Below are 21,014 nucleotides of genomic sequence, written 5' to 3'. Positions count from 1 at the left end.
CCTTGTTTACTATGTTTAACCAAAAAACCTGGGTTTCCACAGAGACTTTTGGTATCTCTGACTTAACTCTCCTGCAACAGTAGGAAAGGCTTTACAGTATAATTAGTGTATTGTAAGTAACATTATAGGATGACTTTTGAGTTTTGAGAGAAGATGCTGAAATACCTTAAGTATATTTTTTTAAAGTGTTTCATACTTGCAGCCAGCTGTTCTTTAGATTATATTTCTGTGATAACTGTGACTTGACTTGTCCATGGCACTGTCAAAAACCACTCGGTGAATGAAAGGGCTGACTTTGAAGTTGCTATGTGAACCAGATATCAAATTTCCTAATTTCTTTTTTGATCAAAATACTGACTGTAACAACATCAAAGATTTGGTGGCTAGTGTTTGCTATATAAATAGTTGGCTGACTCCTATCAAGATCAGAGATACAAACTTGAAATGAATTAGCTTTTTGTAATGCTGCTTTTTGCAGGGTGGAAAAGAGAACAGATATGTATGGGATGAATTTTAAACGGCAAGTCTCAGTGTTACTATTCAAAGTCTGAGAAAGGTTTTTCATACCCAACTACAGCCATCTTGTTATGTACGCTTGATTCCCATTCCTAGAATTAGCAAGACACTCAGGGTAGGCATGCAGCTTTCAGGCTAGTGTGGCACGTATCTTGGGTCAATGATTTTTGTTTTCTTAAAGTTATACAATGCAAGCAAGTATTTGTTGAAAAGAAATCGTCTTCAGTTGAATTCTATTTGAATTCACAAGAATTGTAATTTTTTTAATCAGAGATTGTCACATCTGCCTTTTTTGACAACCTGGAGGTGTTCTTCTGATAAGCAGGTGTTGCCCTCTTCTGGTGAATGCAGTAAACTTTTGATAATACACGGAAAGGCTGCTGAGAATGGTTATGTATGTATCTGAAACTTCATTATTGTCCTTTTTTTCCCTCTTTTTTTTTTTCTGTCTGAAACAAAAGCTGCAAATTCAGGAGAATCAGCTGCAACAACCATTTCTGGTAAGAAAATCAGGACTTTACTGATTACTACAATGTTTGTTATTTCCTGTTAGATAAATCTGCTTTTATCTGAGATAATGCAGAAAAGCTGTTATGTAAATGAGTTCCAACATTTAATGTTTTCATTGTTTATTTTTTGAAGAGAAAATTAATTTCTTCATTCTACTTTGTAATGAGATAGCTTACCTTATAGGATCAGTCATGGTTTGTGGCAGTGATGCTTGGGGATGAAGTAGGTGCAAGTTGCTTGATCAGGAGCCTTTTGTCCAGTAACCTAAACAGTTTGCAGAGATGGCAGAGGAGGAACACTGTAGTGAGAGAGCTCCTTTACCCTAGCAGATGTGCATATGTCATTTGATGCAATGTGGTATTCTACACACATGCACATGCACACGCGCACACGCACGAGACACTAATAGCTTCTGGGACCAGAGGTGATGAATATCATCTATGAAAGCATTTTTAAAAAATGAAGAATGTAGACACATAGAAATAGCTGCGTGAAAGCCAGTTGCTTTCTTACTTAATGTATATTGACATATTGTGCTCTGGAGAAAAGAAATAATAACAGACACAAGCACACATGCTGTTGTTGTTCTACAGATACAATCTTTCTCTGGGAATGATTCGTTTTTGCAGCCAATTCAATATTTGTTGTAGTTTATATCAAGCCAAATAATACAGATTAAGTCAGCACTTAGTTTTCACTCTGATTCCTCATATTTTGGCTGCTTGTAGTTGCCTTAGAAAATCAGTTGTCTTCAGGATTGTTACTTAAGAACCAAATATGCTTAGCTTTTACTCTGAGTATGGAATTAAGAGGGCGCTTTTTGAAAAGGCTCAAAATGGCTAGTCTAGTTGAAGTAAATACATCAGAAAGAAAAGCTCCCTTTCTCTTTCCATGTAATGAAGTAGATTGCTTTTTTTTCTTGATATGCAACTATCTTTATGCAGAGCCACCAACTTTTCTTTATTATACTTGAGATATTTTGCATATGGTGCATTTACTAAAAGCATCTTTATGCTTATATCTTTATTTTTACTAAAAGCATCTTTATGCAGAGCCACCAACTTTTCTTGAGATATTATACTTGAGATATTTTTGCATATGGTGCATTTACTAAAAGCATCTTTATGCTTATATCTTTATTTTTACTAAAAGCATTTTTATGCAGAGCCACCAACTTTTCTTGAGATATTATACTTGAGATATTTTTGCATATGGTGCATTTACTAAAAGCATCATGACAGTGATGCTTTTAGGAAAGAAGTTTGGAAAGCATAATGTTCCGTTATGAAGCTGCTCTGGTCCATTTTAAAAAAGTCACTAAGTTGTCATATTGGAGTGATATAAAGTGGTCCTTTAACCACTTTGTATTCCTGCACTGACACCTAAAATGTGCTTACTAAGCACATCCTTCCTGAGCAATCTTTAAATTTTCTTCTATTGTTTTAATGTAATTTTCTTTTTTTTTCCCTTTTGATGTAGCTGAAAAAAAATTGCATCCTCACTCTTTTTTTTATTTATAAATGGTTTTATTTATATATGGTTACTGGCAAAAATAGCTTTTTTGGAGAGTTTGCCAAACCGAGTGTGTCATCTCTGCTCATGAGCGTTGTGAGTTCGTGCAGGAAAAGGTCCTTGGGGCTAAGTGGTTGTTGCTATCGGATATGCCAAATGCATCTGCATCTTCTAAAAGAATGAAACCAGTAAAAGGAACTTATCTGAAGGAACTCAATTACCAACTGTTTGTATTCAGATACTCAAATTTTTAAAATAATGAATATTATTTCAAATATTTATATTGAAATAATGTGAACATTCTTAACAAGCACTGCAGTTGCTCTTAAAATGGAACTTAGATAAATAATATTCAGTTCCTGTTCCAAGTTTTGCATGCTTGATCTTTTTTCTCCAAAATTCATAGAAATAAAATATAATATTAATACAGTTTTTACTTCTTTTCTCTTTTTTTTTTTTTTCCAGAATCCTCTATTGTTACTTTTATCACCTATCCTATTAATCCTTCAGGCAAGGTTTTATTAACGTTTCTCTTATTTAGATTTACTTAGATTTAGATTTTTAAGATTTTTATTTTATTTTAATTGTTTTTACTGTTATTAATTTTTCTTCTTCAGATATGACTTCAGAGGAGACTACACAAACTGCAGGTGAGAATTAGCATGAAGAGAGTAAGGTCTGAAGGGAGACGTTTGTTGCATTCATGAAAGTTTGCTTGCTTTTTTTTTTAATAACTGGGATTTGTTTAATCCAAATTCTTTTCTTACATGATCTTAAAATTTGTATTTATCTCCAATCTGTATTTTAAGACTGCATGGGTAGGGTTTTGAAGTGCATTTAACTGACACTGAGCTGTTAACCTTTCTTTTTTATTCAGAATATTACATTGTTTACCAAAGCCCAAATTGGGCATATTTATTTTTAGCAAGTATGTAGTTTTTTGGTATATATATAGATAGAGTGTTTTCTATATTTTCTGATACTATTGAAAGTATTTTAGAGAACTAAAATGTACACCCTATTCCTTAAAGACACTTACATGATATATATTCTTGTAATGAGTTGTCAAATAGGATGAGTAAAGACTCAACCAGAAGAACTTGCTACCCCTTTTTTTCCTGATGTTTGCATTTGTAAACAAGGAGTAGGTTCATCCTGTATCATTACAGATTCCTACATGTCTGTATATGAGCTATAGACATCCTGCTATTCTTCATAGTTGATGGAGAGAAAGACACATTTTTAGAATATGATTCATCTTATGCTGAAGTGCCCATGTAGAATAGGTTAAATGGGAATCACACTTTAAAAGCACCACTTTCTCCACTGAATGATAGGGAGCCTGGAGTAACTGGCTTATATGGGGACACAAACATTTGATTGGATGGATCTCACTCCAAATGCTGCTTTTTCATTTCCCATGCTGAAAGTAACTTAATTCCATTATAAATGGTCATGTGTTTACACTTCTTCTGGGAAGACAGAGTCTAAAGCAGAAATTAGGAAACTTATTTTTGTGATATGTATTTCAAAGGATTTTTAAGTTAAAATGGGAAAACTTAATTTTAAAACTTTTTTTTTTTTAACAGAAGCTCTTAACATCACTGATTATTACTCCACCATAACACCAGGTAGGATTCATATATCACCACTGCTCTTCTTTTATGCTCCTCAAAATTTAAGTGTGTGTGAGTCAGGAAGTCTGCTCCCAAATATTTCTAATAGGATCTTTTTTCTTGATATTATGGTGTGTCATATTAGCAGCCTGCTGATTTCTGGTTTATTTGGATTTAAAAAAAAAAATAGAGACCACTTGCATGTAGGTCTTCTGTGGAAACTGTTACAGAAAATTATTCAAAATTAATTAATCAAAACTAGCATATTTCACTCTGAATACTAAGTCTTGGAAATGTCATGGTAGGTGCTCTAGAGAAGTGAAGCCTAGACAGTATGTGAAATATTTCTGAAAGGTAAAGACCTTTACATTTAAAACATTGAAATGATTGTAAATATCTATGTTTGTCAGTACTGGGTTTAAGTTCAATTTTTTTACTCACTAGATTATTTTTTCCCCAAAAAAACTATAGCAGGAGAAACCATTTTATGCAACATAACACCTGTCTGTAATTTTTCAGGTTAGTGGTTTTCTTTTTCCTCTTTTTCTTATAACAAACGTGTCCAACTACTTTCTATTCTGAGTAATGAGGCAACTTTTAGTTGCTATGTAAAAGCTAGCTCTGTAATAAATTTTCTTGTTAATTTAGAGAGATTTTGGATATCTTCTAAAAAATTAATATAAAATGTGGGGTTGTTTATTTGAAAGTAATGTTTAGTCTATTGTATTTTTGATCTTTGGTTTCTTATCAAAGGATACACAGTTCAGATAAGAATTACAAACCTGAGAAAACAGGAAACTAGAATGCTATGGTAGATGCTAATGTCTGCCATATTAAGCCTAACTCTGTATCAGGAATAGAAGTTGAAATAGTGTTTAGGAGAATTATTGTAAAACCTGCAGGTATTTTAAAAGTGCAATGTGACAGAACAGACAAACAAAGGAAAATGGAAAGGGCAGTGATGTTCCCTTTAAGTGTGTTAACCAAAACGTAGGAAAAGAAGATTTTCTTGATACATGTTGCTGCCTTCCAAAACACTTCGATAAACAGCTTCTGTGATAAATAGTTAAGAAAATGAAGTCACTTCTGCCAAGTAGCCATATGCTGAGTACTTTATAGATTAGAAAGAGGCAGAATAAGTATCTGCCCCTGCCTCTATAAATTTTCCCTACTGGTTGACACAGTAAATTGTTAGATGATTTGGGTGATGTTATGTATGCATTCCTGTACAGGTCTTTACCTATATCCTGCACTGAATGTGTGGCTGCAGGAAGAGAAGTGTGTGGAAGTTCCTTTTTGTCTCCAAAATGGGCCTACCAGCTCTCAAGGACTGTTGAATGATACTCTGAATTCTTTAATCCCCAAGGGAATAATTTTCAGAGTATCACTTTGCCTTCACCCACACATTTTATTCTCATTGCGGGAGTTGGAGTTGTATTAATAGTACTGTCCAGTGCAGTTTTTCTGTTTTTTAAAAAAAAAAAAAAGAACTAGAAGGAATTTAGAGACAGCCAGCAAAAATAAATATACAGAAAATAATGAAACTATTGGATTAGTTCATTTGTGGAAATAGTAAGTGAAGAGGTGGAAGAACAATTGCAAAAATAGTGAATGATCAGAAAAGCTAGTGTAATGTTATTATTTCCCTTCTATAGTAACACAAGGCAGTGAATTTTTAAATTCTCAAATAATTTTACATCATGTGGTTTAGCGTTGATTTTCTTAACTTTTTTACCTTTTGGTTTTAGTGTTCTATGTGGGCAAGGTAACACTTCAGGCAAGTGAAGAAAGTAACACGTCACTAAATGTAGAAATAGTAAGTGTTCTCTCTTGTAAAACTTTATTGTAAAGAAGGTTGAAATGAGTTTCTTTGTCTACACTTAAAATACTGATACCCTAACATGATTCTTATTATCTTTTTTATAGTTTTATTTTATTTCAAATACAGTTTGCAGTACAAGTTAATATTTGCAGTGGATGGATCTACTCTCTTTCTCTTAAACAGCTGCTTTGCAGCTAAATTTTAGAATTCCAGCTAAGTAAACTTGCTACAGTGAAGGCCTGTATTCTCTATATAGCCACCGAAAGGAGGCAGAAGCCCTGGGAAGTCTGGAGAGAGGAAGGGCCTAATTAAGAATCTACAGTTAGGCATACAGGATCTTCCTTTGGAGATTAATTTAGGCACTTTACTTTAGAAGGCAAGCATCATTAAATGGCAACAGTGTGGGCATAAATTAAGTTGGATTGCATCCTGGGAATAAGTCATGTTGAGACTCTCATAAATACGGTATTGTTGTATGCTTTTTGGCATATGGTTAATCAGTTATTAATTTTGCAGTAGGCCTATGTGACACGAGTGTGTCCACTTACACAACACAACAGAGGTTTAAGAGAACGATATTGTGCAAAGCAAGGACTATTTAGATTATTCAGTATCGAGATGATACTATGAGGATCAGAATGTTTAGTTGTTATAGGTGGAAAACTGAAAGGAGAAAAAAAAGACATTAGCTTGTAAAGGACCTTGTATTTTTTTTCTCCTACACATCCCTGTCTGCACTCAGTCAGAGATTTCACATGCTAATCTCTGCAAGCATGAGAGCAGTCAGCAAAATCACCGCAGAGAGCTACTGCATAGGTGCACATGGAGCATTAAGTTTGGGCAGGGGTAGGACCCTGGCAAAATCCACCTCTGCATTGTGTTGTGTTTCAGTGGTGATAATGCCTACTGAAATCGTCCTAGTGTATTAACATTATGCCTACAGCTATTAGAAAAATGAGTTTTCTGTCTCTTGAAACTCTTCTACTTTTTAGCAGAATATTTCTTAGGTAATGTCAATACCATATATGTTAGATGCTGTTTTCGTCATGGTGCTTGCTGCTTGCATGAAATGTAAAAATAACTGGTAATGGTGGCAACCAGAAGAACATAAGAATGCAGATCTATAAAGGGCCTTTAGATAAACCTTAGTGTATCCCTGCCCTAAGGCTAGGTCATATATATTTAGATCATTCCTACCATGTCTTTCACCTCAGTTTTTGACTTCTGACTCCCAGGATTCTATGTTGCCTGTTACTTATGTCTATTATGGAGCTTCTCCTATTGCTGCACTTAGAGTTAGAAAATTTGTTCAGTGTCTGGTCTAAGCTGTCTTTGTTGCAAACTAGCCAAATTCCTCTTTTGCCAACATGAGATATGGTGAGGTCACTATCCTCTTGCCCATACCTTTCACAGATTAGATCCTGTTATTCATTGAGCCAATTGCTTCCATAAGTTGTGACAACAATGTCACGGTAAATATTTGTTGAAGTGTATTCATGAGAAAATGTGCGTGTTACCTTTGGAATTTCAGGCTGTTAAAATGTGTGAAATGAACATAAGTTTTTTTTAAGGCTAAAAATTACTGGCTTTACTTAGCTGTTTAATCTTTGTTTCTAACAGATTAATAACATAACCATCAATAATCAAGTTACAAAATTAATTGCCATTCCAGCACCTACCCCACAAGAACTGAGGTAAGTAATTTTGAGTAAGGAATGAAATTTTTGTTATATTTGAAAAAGATGAAGTGAGACCTTCCACATGGTCAGCAGACTCTTCACTTTGTATTATTCCTGCACTTTATAAATTAAAAATTTCAGGAATTGTAAGTTATTGTTCTTTAACATAAAGTCCATACTGGTTAGAATAGCCTTAGTTTTGTTTTAGGTACCACTGGAGTTTGTTTTAAGAAATGGTACACTTGCTGATTTCCTTTTAGGTCCTTTAGTTTTCTTGGGGCTCAACAAGGCCCAAAGGCCTTGTTGTTTATATGCTGATGATGTTAATAATAGTAATAATGGTAGTAATAAAGAATAAGAATAAGAGTAAGAATAAGAATAAGAATAAGAATTAAAATAAGACCTGAGGACATGAGCTGTGGATTGTTGAGAATGCCAGACTGACTGCTGCTCTTCATGAACAAATGGTTTTTATCATTTCAGGGATTTGGTCTGTCTCTTAGGAAATTACTAAGAGAACTTTCTTAGCTGCATGGTTTTTAATATGTATTCTTGGAGTCATATCTATATTTTTATGTTGGTGTAGTTTCTTCTTTCACAGTCTTTATCAGGTTTACCCTGAAAATCAAAAAGATGTAATTGGCCAACAGGTCTTGTTTGTAGAAGAAATCCATATTTGTTACTCATTTTATTTCTGTGGCTTTGATTATAAATTTAGAATTGTGTTCCAAATGATTGCTTGACAAAAGGAAACATTAAGATTTATCTTTTGCTCTTTTAAATAACTTTTAAAGAAGTGGATTGATGTTAAAATATGTGATGACAGAGGTTTAAACTTAGTTTGTGGAGTGACTGAAGAAGGCAACTTTTAATATGTTTAATCCTTCGAAAAGTGGTTTTACAATATTAGAACTGGCATGTATTTAAAAAATCACTGATCGACTGGAAAAAAATATTTTTTTCTCAGTAATTGCTTGTTCTTTTCATTATATTCTTGTAATTGTCTTTAGAAACATAAGTAAAAATCCTCCATAATGGTAACTTTTTATTTTAAAGAATTTCAGAGTTCAACAAAACCTTGCAAGCAGTAAGTGAGGTAAGATTACTAATTGTTGTTACTTGTTGGAAAACTTTTTTCAACTTATTTCTGATAATGTAATTATCTAAGTATCGATCGTGTTTTCTCCTGACAAAACAATTTTTTTCTGTTTTCACTTGTCATTACAGTCTTCTGTTATGGAATGCAGTGCAGAAAACCAGAGGTTTGTTGTTAATTTTTTGAATGCTCATATATTTAAAAGCTCGTATATTGTCTTGTGATACATCAAACATGAATGGCTATGTAACAGAAGAAAAAACAAACTTTCTAGGAAGTTAAGTTTGAGAAACAACCTGGAGAAATATATGTAGACTGACAAAGAAATTCTGATCCCATTATTTTCCTAGCATTAGTGATTTTTTTTTTTTAGAATTTTTTTTTAATCAAACTGTATTGCTTTTCATTAGTCTTCTGGTGAAGCCCAGGCTTGCCTGCCATATTTCTTCTGCATCTTTGTATTACCTGAGTCACATAGCAACTTAACCACTAAGGCTATGGGATTTGGGACCACCAAACTTCCAGAGCTTGTGAATACAATGCAATCTGTATGAGGGAATTGCTTCAGACATCCCAAGTTGCTGTTCTTTGGCTTGGGAAACCAGCCATCCTCAGGATAGGGGAAGCCTGAAAAGGTAGCCAGTTCAGAGTTTGGAAGCCATGGGTTATCAGAATGGCAAGGCTGCTCCACAGAGGTGATCCTGGAAACTCTGAAATGTAGATAATGTCTGTCAATTTAATTGCTACTCACCACTAAATTGCTGGTCCTTTAAATTGATCAGCTTGGAAACTCTATATTCTAAAACAAAATGTGGAACTTCATTTACCCAAATACTTGAATTTGGGGTTTATCTTCCTGGTTTAGGATGAAAGAAAAGTCCAAAACACTCAACTAGTAGTAGAAAGTCAGATCACACCTTCATGCCATATACTGGCAGCAGTTAGGGTACTCTTTTCATTCTTGTTAGTTGGAAAGAAGCTTTTAATCTTTTATGTGTTGCCTTTTCATTCACCTGTGTGTTTGAGTTTGCTGAACGTGAAGAATTCTTACTGTAGGTTTGCTAGTTTAGGCAGGGTTTCACATCATTGAACCATAATTGTGAATGTGTAGTTACATGCTTAAGTGGGTCATTTCAGTTCTCCCTAAAGTCAAGAGACAGAACACTGGCTTTCCCCAGGTGGTGGAGATTTCATATACACTGACATAGCCACCTAGGACACTTGCTAGTTCCTCTCTGGAGTTTCTTTGCAGTAACAGTGGAGATTACGTTATTATCTTCACAAAAGTATCAACTCTTTAATGGCTAACATTAATTAGGGAGGACCCCATTTAAGAATCAACAGTGTAGAGAAAAGAGAAAATAAGCTGCCACAAACTGATGTATTACTCTTCTTTTTAGCCTGGCACAGTGTTTTATGTGCATTAAAAATATCCCAAAATCTTAAAAAGCCTAGGAAAAATGTGCTTTCACACTTGACATTTGTGCTAATGTGCTTTCACTTAGCATTTGATGTTAGTTTCATGCGTTGTAAAGACGAGGCAGATCTGTTTCTTGAGTCTAAAGCTTTTTCTTCTTATTATAGTATACACTGCAATTTCATAATGAAGCTGGCTGAGAGAGAGAATATAAGCAGCTTAAAAGGCAAAGCAGAAATAAGCCAACTTGGTAAGTTATGCTTTAAACACAGTCTCATCACAGTTACCCTTTCAGATTAAATTTCGTATCTTTACAGGTGACCTCCAGGTAGCTAAAAAGAAAAGATTGTTATTTACCTTTAGATAAAAAAAAATTTTTGTTGAACAATATAAATACATCAAAAATGCAGCCTTTTGATTTTTGGGTGGGGATGGGGAAGACAGAAATATGTTTAAAAAAACTTTGCTATAAAATTACATTAATAATGCAGGCTTTGAAAGGATTAGGTGTAAAATTACTTGAGAACATGCATGTGTTACTGGAATGGTGGTCTGAATTGAAAAGTTTATAAAATAGCCAAGCTTTCTTAGTGATATTGTAACAGTAGGGAGTGGTGCTCATACCATTTGTCCCTTTGTTTCAAAAGATGTAGCTTTGCATTTTGGTTTGTTTACAATAACAAAAAGAGAAATCTGTACTTGTCAGGCATTGAGCAAAAAACTGGGGGTATTGCAGTATTCTGACTGGTCAAAATCTGTTTCGCAAATGTCATTTCAGAAAAAAACTCAAAATCAATTATGCAATATGCACTATTGTTCGAAAAACATAAAACACTTATTTGGATATCCTACTTAACAGTATTAGCAATTTTTATGCTTCAAGATAAATCAGGTTAATGCTGCTTTGTCATCTCAGAACGGTGCTGCTGTTCATCACTGAAGTATTGTTCCTTGACTGCTGAAGAATTACAAATGTAGTAAGTATAAATACAAAATTTGACTTGCTTATTTCCTAAATTTCCTAATGCATTAATAGAGTCAACTTCCATGTTGCAGTGTAATAGCTAGGAAGGACTCCACAAGAACAACCTGACAGGCATTTTCCTATATAGCTCCCTCCTTATTACTCCCTCTTCCCCTCCTCCCTTCTCTTCTCTTGCCTTTCTTTTTTTTTTTTCCTTTTTTTTCTTTTTTTTTTTTCCTTTATTTTTTTTCCTTTTTTTTTTTCCTACCTGATGCAGATAGCTTTTGTGTTTAGCGTCAGGTCACCTCCAGAATAGGCAGCAAAGGCAGTAGTAGTATTTATAGACTTGCTGGTTAATACCTACAGCAAAACAGAATGTAAGAACCTTCAAAATGTTATGGAATTCGTATTTGTTACTAAAGCATGAAACATCCAATCTGATTGATTTTAAAATATACATTATTAGTAGTAGTATGTATATTATTATTAGTAATATGTATATTATTCATATATATTCGTCTACTATAACTTGTTTTCTTTAAAATAGAAACAATGTTAAATTTAACATGCATTTCTGTGCTTTTTTTTTTTTTTTACAGTACTATACAAGTGCCACCTCATTCTATATGGGTTCCTTTCCCTCATTCTCCTTCTCTCCCTAAAAAGACTTCCCCCAAATCTAATACTTTTATTTCCCCCACTATACTTTCTACCAAACAAAGCTCCACAATTAGACCACTGATCCCACCATTCACAGACATTTCTTTTTCTGGAACTCTCTCCAAATCTCCCACTACAAATCCTCTCTCTGAAACTTCTACCACATCTATTACTGAAACTTCTGTGTCTTCCACCAGTATTACCACTACACTTTCCTCTTCTGAGTCTCTTGCTCAACCTACCGTGCCAACTTTTCCTTCCATAGCTTCTAATAAATCTGTCACTGCTTCCACACCTGCAACAAAATCTGTCACTAATGCTGCTTTCTCAAATAAATCTGATGCTGCATATGTTAGCAAGCCTATTACAATAATTTCTCCTTCTATAAGTTTCACTAAACATTCTGTAGTTTCCTCTTCGGAGCTCCCCCCCAAACCTCCAATAGCAATTCCCCCCTTTGAGACTACCACTAAATCTGTTGCACAAATTCATCCTGCTACGGATTCGACGCAACCTATTTCTGGTAACAAAAATGTTACTACAGCACCTATTCTTCCCCTTACTCCTTTCACAATAACTTTGACCCCTACTGTTAGTCCTGTCAACCATTCTGTCTCAGCTTCTCATCCTCATTCTACTGCTGAAGGCCATGGTAGACTGCCTAATGGGAGCACAGGTAAATATGACAAGTAAAATGATTTTTTTAAAAAATTTGAATGCCATATATTTAATTTGCTTTTAAACTTTATTAAACAAGATTATATATCTGAGCTGTGACCTTCCAATTACTATGAAAAGCCTGAGACAACTCTCATGAGCTGTATACTTATTTTAAAATACATTCTGATGCCTTTGGCCATGATGAGTGATACCTCACCCTACAAACTGGTTGGTAACTGTGATAGATAGGTATTGTGCTAAGTTCCCAACAGTACCTTTGGCAGAAAAAATTAAGTCACAGAGCCAGGTTGCTATTTTTTTTACTAAGCTAGTATTTAAAATATTGCAAATCAATGCTGGATCTTCCTTAAAATATTGTTATTGATTAGGAATATTCTTAGTGGCTATGTATTTTCCTATGAAGATTGTACACATCTTCACAAGATTCTTTTCAAATTGCTGATCTTACCTTTATTTTACTCTACTTTAAAGCATCCAGTGGCTAAAAATCCAATATAATAGATTATTTAACATTACTAATGGCCTGATGTGAGGAACTTCATAATCAATAAAAAGTGGAATTAATGCTGGCCATTTGAAACCTTGCTTTATGTTTTCCTAAGACTTAAAGTATTGCTCTCCGCAAAGTAGCTGATAGGGAGAAAAAGGGATTCTGTCTCACATAACATGTTGAGAGACCTTACAACTTGTGGTAAGGTTTGTTGGTCAAGAGAACCGCTTAATTTTTCTGCTTCTCAAAGCTTACTTCATCTGTTGAACACAATGTTTAAATAAATGCACAACTTTTCTTTTGTCACAGGAAAGATACTATCACCTACGACATACACAACTTCTGTATATACCACCATTAACATCACCACAGCTGAGCAAATCGTGTCCAAAATAGAAAATGATTTAGCAGCTGGAAAAGTAGAGCCACAAGATGTAGAAAGGATGGTTAGTGAGGTTAGCAAAGTCCTGACTGCTTCTCAGCCATTACCATCCCGGATTTCTAACAGGTAGGTCGTTCTGGCAATAGATTAAAGGTGTGTTGTATTGACTGTCTTGATAAACTGGCTTCAGCAAGTTTCATTTTTTCATAATCATAATCCAAAAGAATATTTCTTGTTCTTTAATGTACTTATACAAAACGGAAGGAGTATCATTCTAGTGTTACCAACTCTACTACAATATGCCATGGAAAACAGTGTGGTTTTTTGTGTTGATGCCACAGTAAGTAAGCAGGGTCAGCTGTATTTTACACTATACTTGGATTGCAGCTCCATAACCACAATTTGCCTGAGAATTTTGGGTGTATGTGCTTGGTAATACTAAATATCTCTTTTTCTTAACAGAATTATAAAACTGGTGGATTATATTGGCTTAAAACTGAACTTTTCAGCAACGTCTGCTGATTTTGCCTCCCCTTCCTTGGCTCTGGCAGTTGTTAAAACCAATAGCATCCGCTCCAACCAAATGTCTTTTGCTGTCCAGGACTCAGCTGATCTCCAGGTTAAACACTGATAATTCTAAATACTTACAAATTCTCAAACGTTTATTTTTAAGTATTTATAGTGTTATATTTATATGTAACATGAGTTTGTTCTGTGTTTATGTCACAATTTCAGGATCTTTTGTTCATGTTAGTTTCAGAGAAAAAATACTTTGTTTTTGAAGCCCTCCATAGTTTTTCCTTTCATTTTCTATTATGGTGTAAATAAGCAACAGACTTAGCAGAAACTGGCATTTGACTAATAAGCTGTTAGAGGTGGTACAGCCAGAACACCGGAACGGACACAGTGCTTGGCGGAATAACTTTGCCTCAAAAACCCTGAATCATGAGTCAGTTAATCACCAACCCTGACAGTGGTGAAATTTGTCAAGGAGTGTTGCCAGATGGCTTCATCTATTAGAAGGATATTAATTGCAGAGGCTTCCAGGAAAGAACTATTATGTTGCTTGGATAATGACATTCATACATTTGTCACTCATGACTAGTTGGTCTACCACGAAAGAAGTGCTTAGAAAGTTTGGATTCACTTTGTCTCACTCAAAACCTCCCTCCTGGTTGAGGAAATAATAATTTGGACAATACCAGCCTTGGCGGCTTAAGCAAGGAGAGATGGAAAGTTCTGTACAAATTTTGGCACATTATGTCCTCTCAGAGAAGGAAATAGCTTGATCTAGCGTGAGCCATAAGTAGTACTGGAACTGTTCTGTGATACTGAAAATTATATGAAATGTTAACATTTGAGTTCTTTTCTATTTTCTTAGCAATATGTGGTGCATGAATGTGAGGTGACTAGGAGGTGGTAGTGCTGAAAAACAGATATTTGCTAAGTAATGATTTTCTGGAAATCTCATGGCACTGGCAATAAAATGCAGAGAATTTTCAACAAGTATCATCTAGTTCAAATCAAAGCAACAGGAAAGCTTTTGTGGAATTGATTCGGAATTTCTTTGGTGGCTGTCTAACCTTTTCAGGCCTGCAGATGCTATTTATTCATTGGAGCAGGAGAGGAATGAGAGAGCAGCAGTGAGCTCCTGACAGTGATTACACAGATATGTGTTTCGAAGTCCTAAACTGAAAATAAGTCATAATTTAATTTTTCTTTAGTGACTGAAATGAAGCATAATCCTTGCATTTATTTTTCAGATCTCTCTAGGCATTAATGCAATTCATGATTTAAATAACCTCGGATCAATTACGCTTCCTTCATCGTTGCTGACAAATTTACCCCCTGAAGAGCTGGACTTGGCTTCTAGAATTATATTCAACTTCTTTAAAAAGACCACTGTGTTCCAGGTATCTTTTTGACCCTCTGTTCGTAAGGGTTTTAAACTCAAGCCTAGAGCAAAATAAAATATAAATGGACTTTTTTCCCACAAAACACATTTCAAAACGTCCTGATTTAAAAAGTAAATGTTTTTGTCCAGTGTTCACTCTGCATAATAACTGAGCTTGTGGGTGCTGTACTCTACTATTGTTTTCTTTAAGATTTTAAAATCTGATTATTTTTGGTCATTCCAGGATCTGTCCTTGAAGAATGCATCTTTAATCAGCAATGTTATATCATCAAGTGTTGCTAACCTCACAATTAGCAACTTAAAAGCAAATGTTACCGTCACTTTACAGAATATCAAACCTAATCAGGTATGATTTACATTTTGGCAGACTTGAAGTATGATTTTGTTGCCTCCATTGAAAGAAATGTAGAAGAAATACTGTACTAAGAATACAGATTGGTTGGTTCTGCTTTACTAGTGTGGACACTTCATCGCCATCTGGACTTTAAAAATCACTCATGTTTGCTTATTTATCACTGGTATAAATTTTTGTTCTCAAATGGCTTCAGGTAATTCTGCTCTATCACTTATCCATCCAGTTTTTATCTTTCCTACTGACCCTTCTGTTTTATTCTTCAAGGAATAAAAACTCTTAGATGAAAGCCTGACAGTGGGGATTGCTATGGAGATGCTGCAATCATGACATTTGTAGGTGCTACATGCCCAGAAAGCAATATGTCTTTTTTCTTAGGGGGAAGTTCCTTAAACTGGAACACAGGATTGTGTCATCTGGAAGTATTAGGGCTCATATACAGCATCTCTTTCCTAAATGAGCATCAGGGATTAAAATCTTCTATCCCATTCCTTAAAAGAGTTAAAAATACTAAAATATTGTAACCTGAAGAATGTAGGGATTCCGCTAATGTACCTGAAGCTTTTTTCTAGAGCTGGCTTAGTGTAGTCTTTACTTGTATTGATATAATACTGAGTTTTGAGATGTAACTGTAGAAGTATTAGTATTCATAGCAGTATAGTTGTATTACTGCTACTATTTTTAGCATTTTCGTGTGTGTGAAATCTATAAAGCTTTAACATCATAGTAATATAAAGTGATCAAATGTTTGCAAATGAAAGAGTTTTTCCTTTTCTGTGTGGTCATTTTCTTGATACTTACAAAATGAGGAAGGATGAGAAATCTCAAGAATTTGTATAGTATGGGAAGACAATGAAACAGCATTCATAATGTTCTACCAGGAACAGAATCTTAGCATAAGCATGAGAGCTAGCTCCTATATGGTGACTTCAAATTTGTTCAGCATATTTTCACATGCGTATTGCAATATTAATCCATTCTATGCACCTAGATTCATTTTGTGTTCATGTAAAACTGGTGTATTTGCTGTGTACAGTATTTATTCTTGCCTGTATTTTGTAGAAAATTCATAAATTACTTGATCATAAACTCATAGTTCAGTAATTTTTTTTTTTTACCTCCCAAACAGGATAATTCAACAGTTAGGTGTGTTTTTTGGGACTTTAATAAAAACGGTAAGTATCGCCCAAGATATCATGCTGGTTTAGCTATGTTAACTCATGTTAATATAAATAAAGGCTTTTATTAATAACAAAGCTGTTTTCTTTAACAGGTGGACATGGAGGCTGGTCATATGAAGGTTGCACAGTTAAAGAAAGTAGAGTAAATGAAACAGTCTGTTCATGCAACCACCTCACAAGCTTTGCAGTTTTGATGGTAATTATTTAAAAAATTATGCAATCTTACCCTAATTCAAGAAAACATTTAAGCATGTGTTATCTTAAGCAAATGAGGATTCAGTAAGCACATACCACCTGTGAAATATTGCTCATGTTCTATTCACTTCAGTGTTAGTACATACAGCCATAAAATTAGTCATGTGCTTAAGCTGCTTGTTGAATGGGGGCCCATGAGTTCCACTGAAGTAAAAAATTCCTTAAGTGCTTATTAAAATGCAGCTTTTACATTTAGGCAGTTTTTTATATTGTAGGAAATAAAAATTAGGATAAATCAAATTTAAAACAGGTTTTTAATCAAATCATAGAATCATAGAATATGTCAAGTTGGAAGGGACCCATAAGGATCATCGAGTCCAGCTCCCTGCTCCTTGCAGGACTAGATTGACTTTTCTGTTTTTCAGTTAACCTTTTATAAGATCCATCATGAAAAGAATTTTTTTTAATTGCAGAGGGAAAGGTACATTTTGGGTTTTTTTGATCTTTTTCCATTTAATAAACATGTTCTCTGAAATTAACTTCTCCTTCTGTTTCAGAACTTGTATGGAAATACTCCTTTGAATCCCACACAAGAATTGGTACTGACTTTTATATCTTATATAGGCTGTGGCCTCTCTGCAATTTTTCTTTCTATTACTCTTGTGACCTACATAGCCTTTGAGTAAGTACCTGTTCAACTAAGCTCCCATTAGCCTTCAATTATGACTGCTTGTAGTCTTCACTGCAAAGTCATTTCCAATAGTTATGGATTCTGTCTCTGTTAATGCACAAATTTGTCCAGTTTACCAGGAGGGTGTTGATTCAGTCTTCAGGAATGTTAATCTTGTGGACAGGTGAATTAATCATGAGGCTCTGTGCAGTAAGAAGTGAAGAAGTAGCAGTCTTAAATATTTTATAATGGATTATCATAATAGAAGTGTGAAGGAATGTGTTTAAGATACAACATATATACAGCAGTGCAGAATGATAGCATTTTTAAACACATTTATATTCTTTGTTGTTTGTCAGAACATTTTCTTATGTTTAAGCCTTAACTATTGAATCCTCCATGCTATATTTTGGAAATTCTCCTCGAAGTTATTCGGCACACGTTTGTTCTCTCATTATCCTGTCATCAAGGACTTAACTTGTCTCTATCAAGGTTTTAGAAGTCCAGTCAAAAGCCTAATCTAGCTTAGCAATAAAGAACAGTCACGTTTTGGTTTTTGGAAGTACTGTAACAAGGAGAATGTAATCTTGTTATAACAAATTTTATTCATACAGACCGTTAATTTGGAAATCTTGTAAATTACTCTCTCCATGTATATATGCAATATATGAAGCATATATGAATGAAAATATATAATTTTTTTTTTAATTGGCATTTGTGCACTAAGGACTACAAGAGAGGAATTAAGCTAGGGATCCTTGGACAACCAATGTCATCTCACTAATTTGCTTTTTTAGGAAAATCCGGAGAGACTACCCCTCCAAAATCCTTATTCAGCTGTGTGCTGCATTACTTCTACTCAACTTAGTTTTCCTCCTTGACTCATGGATCGCACTGTATGATACACGAGGCCTATGCATTGCAGTTGCAGTATTTCTTCACTATTTCCTCTTGGTTTCCTTCACTTGGATGGGCCTAGAAGCTTTCCACATGTATCTGGCCCTTGTGAAAGTCTTTAATACCTATGTACGGAAATACATTCTTAAATTTTGCATTGTTGGTTGGGGTATGTATTTTTTACTGTGGTTTTTTTTTTCCTTTTGGATGCTAAATAGATAAATCCTCTTATCAAGTATTTCAGTGAATGTGACACAGTTCAGAAATGAAAATGCAGCAGTCATTAAATGTTATGACCTTGCGGTGACCGGGTATTCATTATCAGTACACCTGATCCTATATATTCCACCTTTCTAAGGTAGGGAACTCCCCCCTAACTGCAGAACTGAGGCTGCTGCAATGCAAATTGATAATGAATTTTCCTTGTGCAAGTACAATAGAACCAATTTTGAATGTGCATACTTCCATTTCCATTTACCAGATGGATAGTGTCGGTTCTGTTTTAAAAATAAATGCTAATAAGTATATATATTCTATTTCTGGGATAGCACTGTTGCTAACAAAAAGCAGCAAAATAGATCTAATTGGTTAAAGGATGAAAAGATTCTGGACCTGATTATCCTCACTGGCCACTTCAGTAAACATGAGTGAAGGCTCTAAAATCAATAGAATTATTTTCTTAAAACAGATGTAAGAAAGAAAATCGGGTATCCTGTATTTGATGTTTTAAATCAGTTTGATGAGTTATCTTATTTGTTGCCTTATTTAGAAGAGTTTGGAGCTAGCTGTGGAGAAGAACTTGTTTCTTTGCAAGTTATGCTCCTGAGCAGTTTGAATGCTCCAGTTTTTAGATTCTTTCAGACAGCTAGTAGTCAACAGAATTCAACAGACAAATTTCAGAAATAGGTTGTAGTTTTCACAGAAAAATATAATAATTTCAAGTCATCATAATACTGTCTTTGTCATGATTTTCACTTATGTGTTTGCTCATAATCTTTTAGGATTACCAGCAGTAGTTGTGTCTATTGTGTTGGCAGTATCACCAGATAATTATGGACTTATAACCACTGGAAAGGTTTCAATAAACAGACCTGATGAATTGTGAGTTAAAGGGAGGCGCTTTTTTGGGGGTGGGTGGGAGGGAGGTCCTACGAAGTTGGTTTTCTTTAGAGTAAAAGTGGGGAAGGGAAAGAAGCAATGGGAGAGCTTTGAAATGGTGTAGCTCTACAGTATGTCATGTGTTTTGTGGTTATTGCCTATATGAAAGCTCTTACCCTTTGGCCAAACAAATGCTTTTTACTAAAGAGGCAAAAATGTGCAACAAATTACACCTTTATCTCATGTTTATTTTACTTAATTTCTGTTTCTGATAATGGTTGACAGACTGTTCTTGTGTTCTAGCTGCTGGATTAAAAATAGAATTGTCTTCTATATTACCGCTGTGGGATACTTTTGCCTGATATTCCTGATCAATATCAGCATGTTCATTGTTGTGCTGATCCAGCTCTGTCGTATTAAAAAGAAAAAACAACTTGGTGCTCAAAGGAAAACCAGTATTCAAGACCTTAGGAGTGTTGCTGGCCTCACATTCTTGTTGGGAATTACTTGGGGATTTGCTTTCTTCACAGTAAATGAGGTATTTACTTACCTCTTTACCATTTTCAACACTTTGCAAGGTAAGTTTATCCTTCATGTGACAGCCCATGGCATACAATATAATGAACAAAACATTTGGAAATGGCATTTTCTTGATTCAGCAATAAAGGTGTAATTTTGATACGTGATTTAACATGTTAATTAAATTACAGATGATACTGCTTTACTGTAATCTTAAGTTACAGTTATAGTAAGGTACAGGAAAGCTAGCTAGTATTTATATGTATAGTATATTTATATCTATAAATACTATCATTTTAAAAATGTATGCAAACCAGACACCACTGGAAGTGACTGTATTTCTCTAGTCAACAGATCAATTGTAAATACTCAGTTACTGTAAGTGTTCACATAATAATGCAATTAAGGTAGTGAAAAGTATGTCATTTCTCCACTTACCCCTAAGGCTTTGGGGTGACGTGTGACATTCAAGAAAGGGCCATTGAGACAGGCAAGGCTGCAACATCTGAAAGTTAGCAATCTAACTCTTATGCATGGCCTTTAGTACTTGAGAACATATAGGAAGTAGATACAAAGGCATGCAGCTTTGCAAAGGCCAGGATGCTACCGGACATATCCAAAAGCAGACTTTCAGAGGCTGCAAAAGATTTCATTTAAATATGAGGTACTGTAGGTGCCTACAGTCATCTAAGTATACGTGAATTGCCCAACTGAAGTTTGGATCCAAACTTCTGCTTAAATGGCGCTTTAGATGATACCCAGATGACTCTGGATGATTTCCCAGAGATTCTAAAGCAATGAAAATTGCATTTCAATGTTCATAGAATCATAGAATCATAGAA

The 21,014-nt window shown here is 34.7% G+C and overlaps 1 protein-coding gene across 1 annotated transcript; it reads left to right on the top strand.

The window, feature by feature from the left end:
- Nucleotides 1–3,011: 3,011 nt before the first annotated feature.
- On the top strand, nucleotides 3,012–20,715 carry LOC104071410 (G-protein coupled receptor 64-like; the record flags this gene model as incomplete). Its single annotated transcript, XM_009584763.1, is given in 22 exon segments — nucleotides 3,012–3,048; nucleotides 3,156–3,188; nucleotides 4,128–4,169; nucleotides 4,626–4,673; nucleotides 5,903–5,970; nucleotides 7,597–7,670; nucleotides 8,712–8,751; nucleotides 8,883–8,917; nucleotides 10,336–10,418; nucleotides 11,085–11,145; nucleotides 11,732–12,468; nucleotides 13,273–13,471; nucleotides 13,808–13,964; nucleotides 15,109–15,258; nucleotides 15,484–15,606; nucleotides 16,742–16,787; nucleotides 16,886–16,989; nucleotides 17,546–17,670; nucleotides 18,456–18,724; nucleotides 19,557–19,656; nucleotides 19,957–20,261; nucleotides 20,618–20,715. Coding segments are annotated over 21 exon segments (2,895 nt in total), but the record flags the coding sequence as incomplete, so codon positions are not given.
- Between the last annotated feature and the right edge of the window lie 299 nt (nucleotides 20,716–21,014).

The sequence above is a fragment of the Fulmarus glacialis genome, unplaced genomic scaffold (assembly GCF_000690835.1).
Source record: "Fulmarus glacialis isolate BGI_N327 unplaced genomic scaffold, ASM69083v1 scaffold36989, whole genome shotgun sequence".
Lineage (NCBI taxonomy): Eukaryota > Metazoa > Chordata > Aves > Procellariiformes > Procellariidae > Fulmarus > Fulmarus glacialis.
The sequence above is the reverse complement of the archived record's forward strand: the minus strand, read 5'-3'. Positions and strand labels throughout refer to the sequence as shown.